This window comes from Xenopus laevis, chromosome 3S (assembly GCF_017654675.1).
Source record: "Xenopus laevis strain J_2021 chromosome 3S, Xenopus_laevis_v10.1, whole genome shotgun sequence".
NCBI classification, from domain to species: Eukaryota; Metazoa; Chordata; class Amphibia; order Anura; family Pipidae; genus Xenopus; species Xenopus laevis.
Window position 1 is genome coordinate 62,289,323 of NC_054376.1, and position 23,303 is coordinate 62,312,625.

At 37.4% G+C, this 23,303-nt stretch overlaps 1 protein-coding gene across 1 annotated transcript; it reads left to right on the forward strand.

Moving 5' to 3' along the window:
• The first annotated feature begins 606 nt into the window (after window positions 1-606).
• etfa.S (electron transfer flavoprotein subunit alpha S homeolog) lies at window positions 607-20,950 on the forward strand. Its single transcript, NM_001096566.1, is given in 12 exon segments — window positions 607-653; window positions 840-989; window positions 3,242-3,323; window positions 3,780-3,862; window positions 4,007-4,106; window positions 7,218-7,328; window positions 8,859-8,960; window positions 10,630-10,698; window positions 11,123-11,205; window positions 14,653-14,718; window positions 16,313-16,393; window positions 20,666-20,950. Coding segments are annotated over 12 exon segments (1,002 nt in total). The 5' UTR covers window positions 607-617; the 3' UTR covers window positions 20,705-20,950.
• Window positions 20,951-23,303: the final 2,353 nt, after the last annotated feature.

The window sequence follows — 23,303 nt, forward strand, 5'->3', positions numbered from 1 at the left end:
GCCACCCTTTCTGGAAAAAAATACTGGCCTTCCTATATATTTATCTTTTTTTCCTATTAATAACATTGGTATCAACCTTCATTTTTACCGGCGCTACCCATCGTCCCATGGAGTTTAGCCCTTAAAGATAAGCAGGTCTCTTGGGGAAACTGTATGTAATTCACCTTCATTGGTGAACTGTAATAACACATAAAACCTGAATCCAAAACCACCAGAAAAGTGTTCAAACTTGTCATAACCTGGCCAATTTTGTAAAATGGTAATTAGGGGGTGTGGCCATACAACGGGCGTGGTCAAAAAAGTTCGCTGCGCTGCGTGCCGTAAAACTTTTTGTACCCCTATTTTCGAAATGTTGAGAGGTATGTTATAATCACACTTTATTCAGTTCTACAGCAGCAACTTACACTGCTCAGTCAACCATCCACTGCTGCAAACAAATGGCCTTTTCTTTACTATATCGTGGAGATTAGAAATGTTCATCCTTTGCTTATGATCCTGTGTCGCGCTCACACGCCAGCTATGATTTTGACGTCATTATTTTGCGCCGCCCGCTGACAGAGTCGCTAGCTAAAGGTGTCAGAGGCCGGGTCACCTCTGAGTTTGTCCGAGAGTTCAGCATGTACAGAGCGTTGAGTACCGGGAGGCAGAAGGGGGTGAGTAGTGGTTACTGACTAGTCTATCTCCTTTAATTAAGTAGCGGTTGTGTTGGAGTGGTAACAGAGCGAGCTTGCATAGGAATTATATAATAGCGCTGTCATAACAATAGTTCTTTGCGCCTATTGAAGCTCTCCATCATAGCAGCGCAATGTGAAGCTGTACTCTTGTATTTCTCCCTGCAGACCCCAGCTCTGCGCAGATTGCTGAGTGCCCTGGTTATTGCAGAGCATGACACCCAGCAGGTAACACCGGTCACTCTCAGCGCCATAACTGCTGCCAAGAGACTTGGGGGAGATGTAGCCTGTCTGGTGGTTGGAACCAACTGCACTAAGGTAACTTTCTTTGTCATAAGGGAGCAGCCATTCCTTTATTCTCACTGATTTCCTAATATTTTATTGCGTACAGTATTACTCAATCTACCGATTAATGTCACTTATGGTCACACAACATCCACAGTCTGTATCATATAAAGTGCTGTGCGAAAGTGTGCGAACCCCTTTCATTTTTTACTGTGTTTGTATACATATGTGAACTTAAAATATCATCTGATTGTCAAACAAGTCCTAAAAGTAGATGAAAAAAAAAAACATGTGACGCAAAAATGATCATATTTGGTCAAATTGATCCAATAACATGTGTGTGCGTGGCAAAAGTAAGTGAATCGTTAGGATTATATAATTTGAAGGTGAAATCAGAGTCTGGAGTTTTCAATCAATGGGATGACAATCAGGCGTGAGTGAGAGACCCTATTTTATTTCAAGATCCAGCAAAGCTTGATTACATGTACAACACCATTGTATGTAGTAGTATTGCATTCTACTAGTGCAGGATAAATGTAAGAGCACCATACTATATATAAGATGACCTTATGCAAGTCATTTCCATCTGCTTTCTTCTCTTTGTACCATGGTTCACCTCTCACTTTATGGCTCACTGCTTTATCTTCCATCTCAGCTATGTATCTTTCATCTCTCTCTCACACCTTTCTGTTAGTGTACTTGTGTCCTGTGTTGATCCTCCGTATTTTTTCTGCATCGCAGATTAAAGGAAAACTATTAAAGGAAAACTATACCCCCCAAACAATGTAGGTCTCTATAAAAAGATATTGCATAAAACAGCTCATATGTAAAACCCTGCTTCATGTAAATAAACCATTTTCATAATAATATACTTTTCTAGTAGTATGTGCCATTGGGTAATCATAAATAGAAAATTTCCATTTAAAAAAATAAGGGCCGTCCCCTGGGATCGTAGGATTCACTGTACTCACAAACATACCAACAAACCATACATGGTAGGTCACATGAGCCAATTAACAGACAGAGTTGTGTCTTTTGCTTCCACACTTCTTCCTGTTACAGTTAGAGTTGTAGTATTTCTGGTCAGGTGATCTCTGAGACAGCACACAGACCATCACGAAATGGTGGCTCAAGTCAAGAGATGTAAAAGGGCAATATTTACTTAAATATATATTCCAGTTTGGTAAGATTCTTTAATATGCCACTTAATATGATATGAACTATCTGTTGCTTAAGTGTTCATTTTGGGTGTATAGTTTTCCTTTAATGAGCTTGTGTCCTGTGCCTTAACTGTTTCCACCCTGGTGGCCTTTTTCCTCTATTGTCCTTTTACCCCAATGGGGGTCTCTTTGCTGTGCCTCCCATTTTGATGAGTATATGTACCTGCTGTATGTTCTCTTTCTATCTTGGTGGCTTCCCTGCTCCGACTCCATACTCAGGAAGAAAGTATTAATGTGCTCTCTCATACCATCAGGGGGTCTCCTTGCTGTGTTTTCAGTGTTTATATGGGGGTTCTTCCTGCTATTTTGTTCTCTCTGGTACAGGCTCCTCAAGTCACCCCTGTTCTACAGTCTCTCTTGTGACAGCTAGGAAGTCCTGCTTTTTTCTTTTCTCTGTGTCCATCATATTACAAAAACTCCAGCCCAGCTTGGATGCAAGGATGGCAATGTAACCAATCATTCTCAAATGAACATGGCCTTATCAAATTATTAGTACATCTATGTCCTTTGATCATTCTAGCTTGTTAGTGTACTTTACACATAATCATTATGCCAAAGCATGCATTTTGTTTGATGTCACCACCTTTAAGTGGTAATACTAAACGCTATAGTTGGTGTAGGTATGGTTATATATAATTTATGTGAAAGTAGGGAGGGGTGTATTTATGGATGCTGGGTTTTCATTTGGAGGGGTTGAACTTGATGGACTCTGTAATTTTTCAACCCGATTTAACTATGTAACCTTTAAGTTGCTGTATCTCTTTTTGGCTAGGATACGTTTATTCAATTTATACTAAAAAGCTTATGATTATGCTCTTGTGCATATGACACGTATGAGAACTGTTTCTTGAAAATTTCAGGTAATATATTTATGAGCAATAGTCACATCTCACATAAGCTTGAATATGATTGGAAATAAAGGGACATTTTTCAAGGAAGTTGTTTGTTTCTGTGAAATACCCTGTAGCAAAATGCCTAATGTGTCACTGTTATAAAGGTCTGAACAATGAGTGTAGGCAATGATTAATACTTTAAATTATATTCTGATGATATTTATGGTCTCAGGTAGCAGAGGAGTTGGCAAAGGTACAGGGAGTGTCAAAACTGTTCGTAGCACAGCATGAATCATACAAAGGATTTTTACCAGGTAAGGTTCACATGGATTTCTACTGACTTAATACTCTAACTTTTCCATTATCTATTTTCCCTGTTTACACAAAGAAATAGCTAGCTACTTACTATAAATTCTTTCTATACACACACACACACACAATATTAAATACATTTTTGTGTAGAGCTATGAAATCTTTTGCCACTCAGTAAATGTTTTTTTTTTTTGTAGAGACTGTCTAGCTAGCCTCCAATTCTAATACACGCAATAGGTTTCTGAACTACGACTTTGTTCTAGGATGAGGCATTCAACACAGCAAGCTTGTTGTGCATGTGTGGCCCACACAAACAAAATTAGACAACCACTGTCCTTGAGATGAGCAGTCTATTTCCTCCACTGTGCTACTTGGTATCAACCAACCCAAATAAAAACACTAAGCATTGGCGTGCAGCTTGATTGAAATAGTAATTCTTATGTCTCTTCTTTTTGAAGAGGAGCTGACTCCACTGGTTTTGGAAACACAGAAGAAGTTCAATTTCACTCACATTTGTGCTGGAGCTTCAGCGTTTGGAAAGGTGATGATTGAAATGATTCTTGGTTGTTCTAAATGGTAAAGCTATGGTATTTTCCGATGGTTTCTTAGACCTGGACAAACGCTAAAAAAACAGAATAAAAATTGCTGTCATTTTGTGATGTTGTTATTCATTATTTGTATCTAGAGTCTTCTACCAAGAATTGCAGCAAAGCTTGATGTGGCTCCTGTATCCGATGTCATTGAAATTAAATCTCCAGATACATTTGTGAGGACCATATATGCTGGTGAGAAATCTTTATTAAAGAACGTAAAGTCATATTGTTATTATCGGTTTCTATAGTACACCATTCTATCACTTGTACGTTTAACTGACCATTTCTGTAAATGTCTTTATTTTTAAAGGGTAAGTCAACCCCCTAACACAATAAAACAATTCTAAGCAACTTTGTAAGATAGTCATTACGAAGTTTCTATGGATTTTAAGTTATTTGTATATGTCTTGCTATTATAAGCAGTGTTTGTCTTTCCCTTTCTGTTGTCTCTCCTGATGTCTAAGACCGTTGAAACAATGTAAGACAAGGCAGCTGATTAACAGAACTGTCTTTGCTGGGGAACTCAGACTTTTGCAACATTTTTTAAGAAGTAACAACCATGAGTTTAGCAAATGCTACTTTCAGTACCCATTTTTTTTCAAAGTACTTTAAAAGGACTGAACATTTTTAATAAACGTGTGTGTGTATGTGTATATATATATATATATATATATATATATATATATATATATATATATATATATATATATATATATATATATATATATATATATATATATATATAATTTTTTTTTTTTTTTTGGTTGTTACAAAGCTTTCTCCTGTTTTTCACACCTGTGGACTGTGATAAATGATTAATAAAATAATAGAGACTGCAAAAGCAGAGTAGCACTTTTTTGTCAGGAGACTGCGCGGTTGAAGTCAATCTAGAACTGACCTTAAAGGGATACTGTCATTGTAAAACATGTAATAGCACTCCATCAGAAGAATCATGAATTGGAATCTGTTTTTCTGATTTTTGATATTTATTTTTGAAATCTGACATGAGGCTTCACATGTAAGTTTCCCAAGTGCTCAGTCATGTGAGTCTGATAAACTTCAGTGACTCTTTACTGCTGCACTGCAATTTGGAGTGATATCACCCCTCCCCTCCCCCCCAGCAGACCATCAGCAGCACAATGGGAAGGTAACCAAATAACAGCTCCCTGACACATGCATTACTAAAATGCTCCAATGCCAATACCTAGTGGTAGATATGAGATCAGCACTCAATAGTAAAAAAAAACAAGTCCAGCTAACCCAAGTTATGACTCTGTTAGGTAGTTGAGTAGGAGAAACAATAGACTATCTATCTGAAAACGGTTCCATTGTGAAGTGCTGGCTCTTTTTGAAAACATATGACCAAGATATGGCTGCCTATATTACAACTAAAACAATACATTTATTGGATCAAGAATAACTTTTATAATGGTAGAATGAATTAAGTGCACTGGACACAGTGTAATTTAGTAATACAAACTATACAATAAAACTCATGACAGCAGCCCTTTAATTGTGCATGTTCACTGCCTGAGATTGTTGGGACTAGGACATGAGGTGGTGTGAGATAACTCCCTGCTTTTTTTTTTTTTTAAAGGGTATGCCAAATGGGGAAGTATTGAGGCTTTTTGTTTTATTAGAAGAGCATGGACTGATTGGAGGAAAGGAAAAAGAGGGGGAGGGAAAACATTTTTATTAGCTGGAAAGCTTCTTTTGTAGCTGAACGCCTGAAATTATAAGTGGGAATTCTGTAATTTAAAACTTCTACAGTAGGCTTATCCCATGTGTAATATGTTGTGCCTTCCATAGGTGGCCTTTGATAGTACATTATGGGGCATATTTACTAAAGGGTGAGTAATTTCACCAAAAATGAAGATTCCACTAACAACACCAATTTGCTAAAAGGAGAATATAATATGTTTTGGAGAATTAACTTATCAGAAGTGAACATTCTCTTTGCATTGGTGTAAATTCCCATCTCTCCTCCAGGTGAAATTTCTCCCATTTACTAAGAGCACAAGCAAATTTTTGCCAAGAGCTAATTTGTCCAAGTACAGGCTGGCAAACTAACAGTATAAAGATAGAGCAGCTACCCCATCCAAGCTAATTTTCCATATACGTCATTTCTTCATGGTAAAAATTCTCTAGAGAATTTTCCCCCTACAATTGTATGGGGAAAATATACAGGCAAATATTTGCAGAGAAACCTGGAGAAAATTTACCACATTTCTATTGAAAATTTGAACTTCCAATGTTTAGTAAATACAGTAGGAGATGTGTTGTAAAAATTCAATTTCCCATAGGGAGGAAGCACACCAATACAATGCCTTTTAGATAATTTATTCAGCACAGTGCCACATTCTGCTGGATAAATTATCTAAAGGCATTTCGACTGTATTGGTGTGCTTCCTTCCTTATGGGTAATCAAATATGGTGACTGGTTTGGCAGTAGCTTGAGGAGTTGAGTGCACCTCAATAAAGTAAGTGGTGTGCGGAAGAATTGTATATTGATATTTGTTGTGAAAATACACCTGGTGAATTAAGGTGAACTTTGAAGTATAATGAGGAGAAAATTCACACTTTAGTAAATATGCCCCTATGTTTTTTAATTAGTGTGAGTATTTAGGCATAGTAGTATCAGGTGCTGGCTTCCGTTCATGTCCCATTAAATATTAATACTTCCTGCTGTTCTGGAGTCTTGTTTTATCAACATACAATCCATGTCCTAGGATGAGAAATCCCAGCAGAGCTTTGACTTATTACCTACAGTAATATTATTCATTTACAGAGTTTTATATTTATTAAAGGACAAGGAAACCCGGCCAATTCTCCCTTTAAGAAATAATTCCCTGGCCTGGGAAAAATAGCACAGTGCTGCACAACCATGTTACTTACCTTTCCCAGTTGTCTTTCAGCAGGCTTGTATTCCTACATGTGCAGTAGAGTTACATTTTTAGATTTTACTTTACTGTGCATAAACAAGTGTAAGCCCATGCTAAAATGTTCCCGGCTTATCTGCTGTCATTGGACCTGCTGCTCAGGACAACATTCACAAGAGTCTTGATAATATGTGAACAATTGGTTTCCTTTTATACCTAGATATATGTATATACTGGAAAACTTTTACATATCCTTTACTGACTCTTTGTTTTGCATAGGGCATGCAAACTTGAAATGTTGCATTTTTTTGTGTGTTGAATTATGAGTAAAGTAGATACAAATACATTTAGTATTTTTATACAACTATATAATATAAATAACTCCCACAATTGTGAGATTTTTTAAAAATGTTTTTTAATCTAGGTAATGCTTTATGTACTGTGAAGTGTGAGGAGTCTGTCAAGGTGTTTTCTATAAGAGGGACTTCCTTTGAGGCTGCTCCAGCATCAGGAGGAAGCGCAAGCTCAGACACAGGTGAGACTGTTGTAAAGCTTTAGTTGGAATGCAGTGGATGAAACAATCCCCAGACAATTTTAATTATTAGCAGTGTAACAACACACCCATTGTTTAGGATTGTACAGATTGTCATTGGATACAAAAAAAACCCCTCCGTTTTGGGAACCACAGTGTTAGAGAATATTGCAAACTGCTTTTATTATCAGAAATCATGTTACTCTTATATGTAAGAGTACATTGACTAATCAGAGTTTTCCACTTTCTTGTTTTAATTGTTTACGTGTTCTCTTGCTAACTGTTTTAACAAAAGTATGTTTTATAAAAGTATTGCTGAAGATTTTTGCCTCGCTTCATTAAACCCTTTGGGTGATATTATCATTATATTGTAATATGGCCCTCAAACATGTAGTATAGTGAGTAATTGTCCCACAATATGGACAGCAGGAAAATTCATTTATAATATTCTACCGGAGCCATGAATATCCTGTAAAATAGCTCCTCATAAACCGTGCTTAGTGATGCCATCCATTATAATCAGTGCTTAGTGATGTAACTTGTCTCACATGACTCAATGAAACTTGTGTATTAAAAAAAATAATCTGCCACTTGTAAAATATGAAAACATTGGCTTGTGCTTTTATATGGTCATGGTACCGCTCTGTGGCTCCTAATATTTTACAATAGGGGATACATTGTTCCCTATATAATCTTCTAGTACTAAATCTATTCTGCTTTGTATCCTTATATTCTTAATGTATTCAAAATACGCATTTTTGCATAACTGATATTAGAGTCACAGGACTGTCCATTTTCCACATGTTCATAAATGCAACAAATTATACCGACACTTTTTTATACTGTAGGACTGAACCTAATGTGTGTACATAGAAACAGCTTGCATAAAATGTGTGAGGCACAAATAGATCAACTGACACACCCTAGCCTAAACCCTCTAACCCACCTCCCCACTTTATTTAATAGAAGATCAAAGATAAATCACTTTAAATTATGTATATATTACCCTGTTTTTCAAGTATGTGGACACCTCCTTGTGTGAAAATAGTTTAAAGGAACAGTAACACCAAAAAAAGTGTTTTAAAATAAATAAAATATAATGTATTGTTGCTAAGCATTGGTAAAAGTTATGGGTTTGCTTTAGAAAGACAACTATAGTTTATATCAGTGATCCCCAACCAGTGGCTCACCGCAACATGTTGCTCACGAACCCCTTGGCTGTTGCTCTTACCAGCCATAAAGCAGATGCTTATTTTTGAATTCCAGGCTTGGAGGCAAGTTTTAATTGCACAAAAACTATGAATACTTCCAAGCAGAGCCTCCTGTAGGCTGCCAGTCCACACATGGGTTGCCAAATAGCCAATTACAGCCCTTATTTGGCATCCCCAGGACTTTATTTATGCTTATGTTGCTCCCAACTCTTTTTTTACATTTGAATGTGGCTCACAGGTAAAAAAAGGTTGGGGATCCCTGGTTTATATAAATATTGGAAAATATTTGTTCTAATTAGAGCTCTTTACCCAATGACTCTAGTGGCTCCGTCTGCACCAGTTGGACTATCTGAGTGGCTTCATCAGAGTTTGACAAAGAGCGACCGCCCGGAGCTGACTAGTGCCAAGGTTGTTGTATCTGGAGGTGAGCGAATTACATTGCAAACTGCATATATTAACTGCATCTTACAAAGGATCAGATCCAAAAAGTATAAAAAAAATCAGAAAGGTTACTTTAGTAGTAGTTCCAAGTAGTCTCTTAATAATGAGTTGCTAACGCATAAGGCATATAAAGACACAGACTATGCCAGGGGGTTCCTTAGCATGTGTGGCACAACTTCTCTCCCATACTCCTCATATGTTACAGTAGGTGATGTTGCTACTTCTAAAGTCAACTATATTGCAAGAGTATTACATTCTCTTTGTTCTGTTTACAGCGTTATGTAAAGGCAATCCTGTATCTTCAATAGTAATTTTACTAATCATACGTCGAATAGATTGGAGCGAGAATTCACTTTGATTAGCAAGTGAAAGAGCAACTAGTTTAGGATATATGTTTGAACTATATATTAAAATACCACAACTAATTTAACAGCATTTGTTCACGAAAGACTTGCCTGCTTTTCCCAAGTAGATTTACACTGTTGGGTTGGTACCCTGATAAGCAGGATATTCACCTCTAATATACAGTAAAGCTGCTTGCTTATTGTCTATGACTGCCCTTTTATAATTTAAAAGACACATCACCAGATCGATTACAATAATGTGAGACAAGCAGAAAGGCATAGACTTTCTGTACATTTTTCTTTTTGCACTGCTCCACACTTTCAAAACGGTAATAAAATATCATTGATACATACAATTCTTTGAATTATTTCAATGAACCAAAAACCCTAATCTGTTTATCAGCAGGTCTCAACCTTTAATAACCAAGGCCTTATCAGAGGAGACACCCAGGCCTAGGCTAGATTGAAACAATCCCTAGTGACATTAATCTATATTCTATAGGTGTCTGCAAACAGTGATGTTATATACAGATTTACATTGCCTCTATAAAATAAGTGGCACACTATGGAAATGCAGTATTATGGCCCTGTTTTGGGGGTGCTACTGCCACATATTAGGAGCAATCTATCCACTTGTGGATCACCTGATTTTCAAGCACATCCCACAAACTGAAATTCCCAGTTGCATGTCCCATTAATCATTTAATTGATTCCTGCTTATCCCTAGGTCTTAAATCCATAAAAAGTAATTTAATCTCTATTTAGAACGCTTACTCTAAGGGGCAAAAACTTGTCATTCAATCTACCCTTTGGTGTACCTGCCTGTTAAGGGTTTGTAGTTCCAGGCACATGATTCCGTTATACATCCAGTGGGGTATCAAGCTGGGTAGGCCTTGTGAATGCATCTGTAAGTAAGATGCGCCTTCATACAGCCAACTTATTTTTTAAACCCTTAACTTGTGCCTAACGTGGCATTGTTCTTCTGATTGATGAGACTGTCTGGAAAAGAAATTAAAAGACACACCCGAGGTTTTGAGTGTTATTAGCTCATGGTTTATTCAGCTATAACCATCAAGTGGTTGTATAAGAAGTCACTGTTAATTGGCTTCTCTGCAGAATATGGCGGTATATGTTATACTGCCAGTATGACCTGCACATTAAGATTCTGTTGTACTTTTTCTAGGCGACAGATCTAGGGAAAAAAAGACAAAGAGGAAGCATGCTGAACGTCTTACCAGTCACATATAATCTAGACAAATATCCGCATATTAAATATGTGCCCTTCTTACTCATTGTATTTTATTTTAGGACGAGGTTTAAAGAGTGGAGACAATTTCAAGCTGTTATATGATCTCGCAGATCAGCTGAATGCTGCAGGTAACTTATGTATGAGAGAGCATCACTGTAAACCTATAGGGAGTGCATACATAGATCATAACTGTATTATTAGCTACCGTTTCCTAGGTTTAGTATAACTAAAGCAAAGTGTGCCTCTATTCCATGAATATATTGTGACAGATCTAGATATGTATCAAGTGCTGACTAAAACTTTTGTACATTCTGGGCAAACATGTAGTATGATGCAGGGGTATAGGTGCTGGGGACCTAACAAAAACAGCAATATTTAATACTGTACACAGGGCCATAGAGGAAGATGCAGATTTCTGATAATAGAAACCATATGCATGTATGTTTTCAGATAAAATGGGCAGTTTCAGAAATGTGCTAAAGTCATGGTACATTATTCATACAGATATTTATAAAATGTTTATTAATATCTTGCGTTCTGTTTTGCCTGTAGTTGGTGCTTCCCGTGCTGCTGTGGATGCTGGTTTTGTACCCAATGATATGCAGGTCGGTCAGACAGGCAAGATTGTTGCTCCTGTAAGTATTTCTAGGTATTGGGCTAATGGCACACTAGCCACAGCCTTGGCTTTTCTCCGCCAGTCTATTCATGCCCATTCGCTCTGTCATTTCTTTGCACAGCCTATTTGAAAACGCTTTGCTGGAATAAGTAGCAAACTACATTCTGACATCTGAAAACTGAAAAGACTTATCTGTGGCTTATCATAGATATATATCTTTATACTGTATATCTTTGGCATATCATACATGTATTTGGCTTATCCATAGATTGCAATGGAATAAGCATTATTAATATATGACTTCTGTGGGGGTGGTACCAATATTGCTTTCAAGCTGCAGTTCTTATAAGTAATTATGTAGAAAAGCACAATTGCCTAATCAAATTGTCACAATAAATAAAAACTTCATGAAAAGGTAGACTAATAGATACAGTGATACTATTTTTCCAATGGTTATACAATCCAACATAAAACAAACACAAGCTATTAGAATCTCAGTCTTGATCTAATGGTTGTATGGTGCATTTCTGTTTACCTGCTTTTATCACCATATGGTAGAAGAGAGCATGAAAAATGGTATAGCAGCAATCCCTGCTTGTTATTGAATCACAGCAGCATTGCAAATAAAGACATAATTATGGCTATTAGTGTATTCTTTGTTCTGCTGTGCTAATTCTGGTATAAACCTTTGTAAGGTTTGTATATCAGCTTGGAATAAAGGTACACAGGAATACAATAGAAAGCAATAGTGTCGGCATCCCAAGCTAAGTTGCATAGTAAATTCATTTTGTAAGTGAGGAGTAGGACTAGGAACAGCGCCGGATTCGCTGGGCAGGCGTCCCTAGGCCGTGTGCTCCGCGCAGTCCTATCGCCCGCCCGCATTACCATACGCTGGCGCCGGAGCACTGAGGAGCACAGGCTCCCCACAGAGCGGCTGGGCGGCATGCTGCCCCCAAAAATGTGCCGCCCCGGGCCTATGTGGCCTCGCCACAAATCCGGGCCTGATTAGGAATGCACTGAATCCACTTTTTTGTATTTGGCCGAATACTATCCGAATCCTAATCCTAATTTGCATATGCAAATTAGGGGTGGGAAGGGGAAAACATTTTTTACTTCCTTGTTTCGTGACAAAAAGTCACACAATTTCCCTCCCGCCCCTATTTTGCATATGAAAATTAGGAGGCAGACGGATTTGGCCGAATCCGAAACCGATCCTGGATTCGATGCATCCCTAAGTAGGATACAACTGCTGCAGGAATCAGCGTGTTTATAAATGACATTTTTTATCCTGAAAAATGTTAACTAGAAAGGTCTGAATTACGGAGAGGCCATCTCCCAAAGACTCCATTATAATCAAATAATTCAAGTTTTTTTTTCTGGTATACTCTTTATTTTAAATTTTACCATATACAAAAATGCAGATTTACATAAAACAAAGCAAATCAGAACATTAGCAACATATTCATATAGACATATATCAATTTTGTTAATTCCCTGATATGAAAGCTAGATAGAGGTGGGTGGACCACTTTAGCGAAACAGGTGTTTAAAAATCAAAAATATTGATATATTTCCAGGGATAATCCAAGTTTTTAAAATGATTTCCTTTTTCTCTGTAATAATAAAACAGTACCTTGTACTTGATCATTGTTTTTACAATGTACCGGACCCTAGATACCTCATTATAACCTTTAGGAGTTGTTACCTGTTGACAAATCTTAAAATTCCCAACAGTGGGATCTGAAAATGAAACTAACTGATGCCTACCAATCAGGGAAAGACTATGGCTCTAAAAAGATGGCAAAATGTTTTCAGCTCGCAATTTCCCTTGTTTTGCCATCAGAAAAAGTGTCCCTCACTTTCCCCTGAAAGTACATCAGCTGAAATATTCTGCCCACTTGCTCCACCTTATTGGCCTGACTTTATCATTGTTGTGATCTGATATTTTGGGCCCAAGGGCCAAATGATTGGATCATTCTGACATCACCCAGCTCAAGGTGGCCATGTCTGGGAAAGAGTCATACTTTAGGTATAAGTTGGTGAATGGCCAGGTTTAAATATCATTGAAAATCTGTGGATCTTAAACATGCGAGACAGTCCAAGAATATATTCGAAATAGTCGGCTAAAAGTACCAAAAGTCTCATAGCTGGATACAAACTTTTGCACATGCCACAGTGATTTCCTTTGTTCCTGTGGTTAAAATTTGTAAAATATAACTGTGCATTAACATTGGCAAATACTATTTATAACACACGGATTCCTACTCTGCACCTACAAAATGAACTAACCATGTGATTTGGCCACCGGTCCCCAAACTTTTGCATTCAACTTTGGCTACACATCGAACAGCAAACAGGGTTAAACATTGAGATTAAAGGGAAGTTCAAAATGCGTTGGCCAAATAGCTTTTTATGTTTAACCTCTGGGGACCAGCGCATCAACTGCTTTCAACTAAGTGCACTGACATATGAATATTTTACAACAATTTAATGTTTTTCCGGCTGCCCCCTAGGACTCGTGAATCAATTTGTGAAGCCTGTACTATTGCAGCTAAAGGCTGACTTGTATAATTCAGGATGAAAGAGCCTGTCAGCCCAGAGCTTTTTAAAGAGTTTAATAAGGAAATAAAAGGAATGCCTCTATCTTTCCATTGTCTGCTAAAAATTTTATGGATGGAGTTTGTTTCACACTTTGCTGGCCAGCAAATCATGCAATTGTTCCTGAGTGCTTTGTGTTTCCTTGTTTTTCCAACAGAATGTGTTCAAATTCTGGAACTTTGTTTTTTTCTTTTTTGGCCAATGTGTGCTGGTACTTATGATTTTTTCAGAATTTACTATAAAAATTTACTATTTCCCATCTTTAGCAGTCCTGTGTCCCTGCAGCTCTTGTTCAACCCTCGTGGCTGTCAGGGTGTTGGAAGCTGAATTATACCAATTGTTATCCTTATCTTGTGTTATCTGTATCATTTAACCTTACACAGTGCTGACATAACAAGCGTTCTATGGTTTATTGAAGGTTAGTGTTGAAATGCACAGCCATTTCAGACAGTTGCTCATTTCCAAAGAAAAGTTATTGTGGGTCTTTAAATCACCCTTAATTAAAAAAAAAATATTACAAGTAAAAATACAAGTAGTGGTGAGAGAACATTCATCCACCTTGAGTGATGTCAGAATATACATACAAATAACTATTTTGTTTTATCCATTATATTGATTTCCTTAACACTAATATTCTTCCAGATGTAAAGTGGAAGCATCGCTGTCGTTTGTGATATCGGTTAGATTCAAGGAACAGTTTAGGCAGATTTCTATTTCAGCTGATTGTAATGCTTTTTAAACTGAAACTTAACAAGATCAGGCTGTTCACCCTATAAGCTGTTGGTTGAAGAGAATACAAATGGTATAGTCTATCCTGCATTCTGTATCCTGCCCTGCACATCCGATTTCATTTTTTATCTTCTTGTAGGAACTCTACATTGCTGTTGGCATCTCTGGAGCTATTCAGCATCTGGCTGGGATGAAAGATAGCAAGGTAACTCTAATGTATACATTGTTTGTTGTAAGAAATATCTTTAAGGGGTGGTACACCTTTAAGTTAACTTTTAGTATGTTATAGAATGGATAATTCTTAGCAACTTTTCAATTGAACTTTAATTTTTCTTTTTATAGTTTATGAATTGCCTTCGTCTGACTCTGCAGTTTTTAATGGGGGACACTGACTTTATCTAAAAACAAATGCTCATTAAAGGGGACCCGTCACCCAAAAAAATTATTCAAAATCCTATTTTATCACATTAGTCAAGCAAAATGAACTTTAATTACACTATATAAATTATTTGAATCTTGCTTCCTTCAGTCTGGGATTTCAAAATTATAGCAAGCAGGCAGCAGCCATTTTGTGGACACTGTTATTAAGACAAGTCTTGTATCATCTCAGAATCTTGTTTGTGCACCAGAATGGGGGACCTGATGTCCATCCCGATGCCCTGGTTACACAATTAAATGGTAAAGAGAACGGGGGAATGTGTGGAGAGCAGTGACATGTAGGAAGTGCTGAATGGAAAGTGAAAGTAATTGTTTGCCCCGCCTCTATGCCACTGGCATAGAGGCGGGGCAGACAATATTTGATTGACAGCTGAGATTTTTAAATGAGCTTACAACAGCTATGAATGCTTTAATAAAAATAGAAATTGGATTTCATGTTTAGCTTGAAAAGGACTTTTATTATACCGATTTTTGTGTCTGGGTGACAGGTCCACTTTAAGTCTACAAATGTATAGTTATTGCTACATTTTATTACTCATCTTTCCATTCAGGCCCTCTCCTATTCATATTCCAGTCTCTCTTGAAATTAGTGCTAGAGTAATTTGGACCCAAGCAACCAGATTGCTTAAACTGCAGATTTGATAGATAAAAATTATACAAATAATAATAAAAAAATGATGCCCGAATAACACTCTACATGATGATAAAAGTTAATTTAAAGGTGAACAACTCCTTTAATGTGATAGTTTTATGTTGAATTAAAAATGTGTACAGTTCTAGAAACCATAATATTTTTCTTCCATCTTTAACATGAACATAGGGGTTCTAAATGTGTCTTTTAGAGTCACTACTTATAGAGGCTGCTCACATTAATGGCACATGCTATTCTTCCTGTACCCACAGAAATTCCTCAGTTGTAGCAGATGGCAGCATTTCTGATTCCATCATTAAGAACTAGAACTAGTTTGCCTTTAGTCGTTCATTTGCATGTGGCATTTGATGACAAAGATTGGAGAAAATTGTAAAACAAATGCCCCTTGCCTAGAGAATTGTTCCTATGGGTACCTTTCAGTATTCCTAACCTTGCATTTCCTTTGATTTAAATCATGTGAATATATCCCAGTGCAGTCCCAGTACAACTTTTATTATGATTAAAGACTTAAAACACCAGAGTTCAATCACAAGTATTGAAGATGATGGTGGTTTCTTGCTATTATGTATCTGTTTTGATAATTATCTTGTATATCCTCCCGTCCATGCTTCTCTGTCTTTGTCTAACCCCTAGCTATTCCTCGTACCCTTGTGCTTATCTGTAAAGAACACCACATAAACCTCATGTGTATTATAATCTCTTTTTTCAGACTATTGTTGCAATAAACAAGGATCCTGAGGCACCGATCTTCCAGGTGGCTGATTATGGTTTGGTGGCAGACTTGTTCAAGGTAAATTGATTTGAATCTATATGTTTCCCCCTGTGACTGTCCCGGAAGCATGTAGTATCAAGGACACAACTTGTAGCCTTACGGTCAGGTCTGAAATTCACAATTAGCTTTTGATTAGTATCGGTATGGGATCTACTATCTGGCATGTTTAGGGCCTGGAGCACCATGTATAAAATCTATTAAAGAAAGAAAAACCATTGTCTTAAGGTGGCTATAGACATTTTAGAAGAAGATTTTTAAAAGATCTTTTTGTTATTGTAGGATCAAGCTTATCCTCTAAAGATCTTTTAAATGTATGATTTGTCCATCAACTAAAATAACCATTTCAATTGATATTGTTTAGTTAAAGCTAGGAAACTGTGGGTAGCTGCCTGCTTGGCCCTGCAAACAATTGGACAAGGGATACATTTCACTATGAAAGATGAACCTGACTGGATGAAAAATCGTAAGATGCACAATGTTCGGTGGCTACTAACCTCACGATAATTTGACACATTTGTCAGATCACACTAAAATTAGTCATTAGGGAGAGTAAAATCTTAACATCTATGGTCACCTTTACTTAAACAGTATGAGTGTAAGCCCAAAGTAGGAGGTTAGCACAATAGTGGCACCCCCAGTGATTATACTCTTTTCTGTCTTTAAATGGAGAATAAAACCCAATCCCAGTATTAACCACTCACAAGGGTCCTTATTTTTGTACCTACCATAAAAATGCGGCGTTGTGCTGCATGGTTGGCAAACACCATCTCATATTGCTTTGGATCCATTTCTGTCATTGCAAAGGGTATGGTATACTGTGCAGTTGTGTACATTATGGTTCATTTATCTGTAAATTCATAAATGTATATTTCTTTATATAGAAAATCAGTATTTGTTCAGGTACCTACCTATTAATGAATTGTACACACCTTTGTACACTTGCATCTTGGGCTATATTTTCTTGCTGTATTTGTTTACTTGTTTATATACAATAGTGCTTGAATGTTTGTGAACCCTGTTGAATTTTTTATATTTATGTTCTATTTTGGTCTCATCAATTCACAGAACATTCTGCCAATAGCCTTCTGTCAATAGCCTGCTTCTTTAGCAAACTGTATATGGGTTGCAATTTTTTTTTTTGGATATTAGTAGTTTTCTCCTTGCAGCCCTGCCATTCACACCATTGTTCAGTGCTTTCCTGACGGTAGACATATGAAAACTGACAACTGCCATTGCAAATGAGGCCTTAGTCCCTTAGACATTAGCCCGGGTTGCCTTGCTCTTGGTCTGATCTTTGTTTGTCAAGTGAGTAACAATTGGGTTGAATTGCTTCCATTTGTACACAATCTGCCTGACTAGTGCAGTCCAAACTCTTTAGAAATAGAAATGTAACCTTTCTCAGATGACAGTAAACTGTCATCTGATTTTCAAACCAGTCCTAAAAGTAGTTGAAGAAAACTTAAACAAATGAAACAAAAATGTATATATTTGGTTGTGTATTTATTGAAAAAAAATTAGGGATGCACCGAATCCAGGATTCGGAATTTGGCCAGGATTCGGCCTTTTTCAGCAAGATTTGGATTTCGGCCGAATCCTTGTGCCTGGCCGAACCGAATCCTAATTTGCATATGTAAATTAGGGTTGGGTAGGGAAATCACGTGACTTTTTGTCACAAAGGAAGTTTTTTTTCCCACCTTTTCCTTTCCTGACCCTAATTTGCATATGCAAATTAGGATGTGCTTCGGTATTCGGCCAAATCTTTCACCAAGGATTCGGGGATTTGGCCAATTCCCAAAAAGTGGATTCAGTGCATCCCTAAAAAAAAACCAATACAATAGTATATCTGTGTGTGGCAAAAGTAAGTGAATTAGAATTCACGTACTTTTGCTCAGTATTTGGTGTGACCCCTTGTGCAGCAATAATTGTAATTAAACTGTTGCTCAGTCCTGCACATCAACTCCATACAGAACAGCTTCAGCTCTTGGATATTTGTGGGTTTCCTCACATGAACCGCTCGCTTAAGGTCTTTCTACATTTCAATTGGATTAAGGTCAGGACTTTGACTTGGCCATTCCAGAACATTCACTTTATTCTTCTTTAAATTTTCTTTGTTAGATTGAATTATGTGTTTAGGATTGTTGTCTTGCTGCATGACCTACTGTCACTTGAGATTCATTACACAACACATCTGGACATTTTCCATTAGAATTCTCTAGTATAGTTCAGAATTCATTTTTCCATCAATGATGGCAAGATGTCGTCCAAGATCCAGCAAAACATACCCAAACCAGAACACTCCCACCACCATTTTTCACAGATGGGATAAACCATTCTTCCAGAATCCTTCTGTTTTGTCTACATGATCTTCAGCAAACTGTAGACTGTCAGCAATAGAGGGCAGTGGCTTTCTCTTGGTTATCCTGCCATACACACCATTGCTGTTCAGTGTTCTTCTAATGGTGGACTCCTAAACATCACATTCGCCAATGTGAGACAGGCCTTCAGTTGATTAGAAGTTACCCTGGGTTCCTTTGTAACCTCCGACTATTGGATGTCTTGCAGTTGGAGTTGATGGTTGACCACTTCTGGATAGGGTTACAACTGTCTTAAATTTCCTCCATTTTAACAGTCTGTCTGTTGATTGGTGGAGTCCAAACTCTTAATGATAGTCTTGTAACCTTTTCCAGCTTTATGGGCACCAACAACTCTTTTTCTGAGGTCCTCAGACTCCTCCTTTATTCGAGCCATAATGCACATCCACAAATGTGTTATTGACTGAAAACACCAGACTCTGATTTCCCCTTAAAATTTTATGATCATCCTAAGGATTCACTTACTTTTGCCACACGCAGATATGTTATTGGATCTTTTTTTTTAAAATAAATACATGACCAAATATAATAATTTATTTCATTTGTTTAACTAGGTTTTCTTCATCTACTCGTTTTAAAATCAGAGGATGTTTTAGGTCACAATTATTGTATATAAAAATATAGAAAACTTTAAAAGGTTCACTACTGCACTACTGTATGTTGTCATTAACTATTTTTGGGATGCGTTTAAAAACAATTACATTTGTCATATAAGAAATATTGAAAATTCAAAAGAGTTCACAAATTTTCAAGCAGCACAGTAAACATAGAGCTATAGGCATATTCTCATATGGTAGACTAAAGTAAAGGTATTTATTTCCCTTGTGGATTCCTGTAACTGGCAGCACTGTTGCTTGTAAGTGATTAGAGACCCCCATTACACAGGATCAGTTATGTGCCATTTGGGAGAGGCAGGTGGCACAGCCAGCACTTAATGCTGTTCCTGAACTAACGCCTGCTGGCAGATCTAAGACCATTCACTTACGGAATACAACATGTAGACAATTCCCCCAATACATATTGTAGGAGCGTATTAATTCCACCTGCTGGAAATGTAGATATGGTTAATAATTGAAGGAAAATTTTCATCAGAGGGGATTTGAAGCGAAACTGCAGGACATGTCAGAACAGGGATAGAACCTCATGATAAACAGAGAGTAAATCTGGAAGCAATACAACAGTTAGAATTAAATGAAATTCTCTTGTGCATGCTGTAATAGTAGGGCCTGTTTGGGCACTTGATTCACTTTATTCCTGCTTCTCTGGCCTCAGCAAGACTGCCTTTGGCATAAATTCACAAGTAAGCTGTATGAATCTTGAAATGCTTGGTAGCCGTTATGCAATTTTATATTATGATCTTGATATGAAATACCTAGTTAAGACCAGATAAGCCAAAACAAACGCTGTTCACTGTAAGCCTCTGCCCATTTGGGGCCCAAAATTTGGTATTGCCCTGCCTAAATAGAAAAAGCACAAAACACTTGACCATTGGCAGATTGCACAGCTGCTGTTCTCCACATTGGGGACAGATCTATTCTGAAAGTCAATAACTAGTTCACAATGTTACAGTTTTAAATTACTATTTTTTCCTGTTTGTTGAAGGAGATGTGTTGGTGTAATAAGATTTACAGAAACCCAACATATATGCAGTCAATCCATTTATAATCCTTGTTATAGAGACTTGGAGAGAATTTTAATGTCACAAAATGTTATTTCCATGATATTTATGGCAGCATTTGCTATTATTGGGGATCACAGAGTTTTTGAACTATATATATATTTATTTCCAGCAATATACACTGTGTATAGTCATTGTGCTCAAGTGCAAGCAGCTTAGATTGCTAGTAGTACATTGTATTTTGTATACCTTACGTAATACTGTAATATGTATGTGATTGTATTCTATTCTACTTTGTAGGCAGTTCCAGAAATGACTGAAATACTGAAGAGAAAGTGACCTCTGCGTTTGGAAAAGGTGCTTGTTAAATCATCCGTGATCTAGCCATAAACCCAAATGATCCATTCATTAACAACACAATGATCCCTGCAAAGTAATGGAATGTTGGCAAATAATTTTTGTACATTGACTGATGTGTTCTAGCAATACAAATCTGGATTGAATATTTAATTGTAACATTTGCTATTGCCTTTTAAGGTAAACCATTTTAAGTAGCAGCCAAACAATAAACTGTTATGATAAAAATGCAGGGCAAAACAGTGTTCTGTTGATCTAATTCTACTCTGAGATCTACAGTTGGAAGGTTAATGATGAGAAATCAGAAAAGTGCCCCTGAGCTGAGCAGTTGCCCACTGTGCTGAGGGAAATTGCATCACAGATCCCCTTAAAGGAACAGTTCAGTGTAAAAATAAAAACTGGGTAAATAGATAGGCTGTGCAAAATTAAAAAATGTTTCTAATATAATCAGGCAAAAATGTATAAAGGCTGGAGTGACTGGATGTCTAAAATAACAGAACAGAACACGACTTCCTAACTCTTGAGTTAGTCAGTGACTTGAAGGGGGACCACATGGGGCATAACTGTTCAGTGAGTTTGCAATTGATCCTTAGCAGCAGCTCAGATTCAAAAGCAAACTGTTATGGCCCATGTGGCCCCCTCAAGTCACTGATTGGTTACTGCCTGGTAACCAATCAGGGGAAACCAAGAGAGTTGCAAAGCAGGAAGTTGTGTTAGGGCTATTATGTTAGACATCCAGTCACTCCAGCCTTTATACATTACATTTTTGCCTATATAACTATATTAGAAACATTTTTTATTTTGCACAGCCTATCTATTTACCCTGTTTTCATTTTTATACTGAACAATTCTTTTAAAAATGTAATATAATAAAACTCAGCAGAGTGTCTATTTGCTCCTAATTCCAGTCCCCATTGCTAAGCCTGCTTTTCAAATCCAGCATCATAGGATCTATTCCAAGTATTGAATTATATATGTGTGTATAAATCCTAGGGGTTTTAACTCACCCAAGGCTTTTTGCATCAAGTCTAAGTTCCCCTCTATTGAGTAGAATATGTAGTCAAGTTTGGGCAAAAACTGCAGTTGGAACAGCTTTGTTTAACCACTGGACCACACCAGATGCATTTTATTCCTCCAAAGAGAGAATAGTGGAGAGTGGAGGCATGTACATTGTTTGAAAGTAGAGATAAGCGCTATTAAATCATTCATGTATTCTTTTGTCTTGTTCCTGTAGCTGTAGCCATGCTTATTTTGACAGTACTTACCAATACACAGTGCACAGCCACACAAGACATACTGTAGGTGCTACACAGGAACAGGACTGTTACAAAGTATTTCGGTATGTACAACTTTTTGGCTTTCAGGGGAACTGGGGCCCACAACGCTAAACAACGGTTAATTTCAGCACACTGAGAACATTCATAGAGGAAAAGAATAAATACACACAAATGCATCTTGCACATTATTTCCATTTATTTGCATTTACACTGCCTAAATGTTTTTGTGCATTCAAAAATATAGCAGCATTTGTATAAAATATCTAGTCACTGCTTTATAAGGAAATATATGAAAGCAGCTTGGTAAACAGTGTGATTATGCAGAAACAACCCCTCACTCTTATATTCCAGGGGTGCACCCTGTATCATACTCCAATGATCCTAAACATGCAAATAGTAAAGGGCCATAGTTAGCAAACACTAAATACATCTCCCATTGCTTCTATGTTCTCAGAGGCATGGCTTTAGAAAATAAATTGCAGAACTTAGTTTGTTTTGCTTCTTCTGGTTCACCAATAGATACAGGGGGAGGGCATTCAGGATGGGACACAGTGGGAAAACAAACAATTAGGAGTAGGCTATACAATGACCCCCATTTATTACGTGTCTAAACTAAGAATCCTTACACCCAGCTTCAGCATACAGGTAGCAATGTCTAGAGATTGCATGCCTATAGGCAGCATCAGGTAAAAGGTGCACCTTTGGGAATTCCTGATCTGCCTACAGAATAAGCTCCTGGGTCAGCGCAGAGGTCAAGGACACTCGGCCCCCCATTGTCAGTCACCAGACCCTGCTATCCCACCCTGCCCTATACAACACTGGGTGTGTAGTACTCATAGGGCCAAAGGTAGAGAAAGCAGCACAGGCTTGTGTCTAAGGACCTAGTCTCCCCCCACTCTAGTTGTGCACTGGGAATCTTTAAAGATGGCAGCATGGTTTTTAGTATCCCAGATAAAAAGTAAATGGTGGCGTTTTGGTGGACAATTGGCACCCCCCAGTGAATTAAAGGAGAACTAAACCCTAAAAATGAATAGGGCTAAAAATGCAATGTTTTATACACGGAACTTCTTGCACCAGCCTTAAGTTTCAGCTTGTCAATAGCAGCAATGATCCAGGACTTCAAACTTGTCACAGTGTCTGTGACCCTCACATACTCAGTGGGCTCTGAGCAGCTGGTGAGAAGTTAAGATTAGGGGTTGTTGCAAATTATCAAGCAGAAAATTAGGTTAATCTGTAATAAAAGCTATTGGGCTAAATATTACATTTTGTTGCTAATTGCACTGGTTTCTGTGCTGCCATGTAGT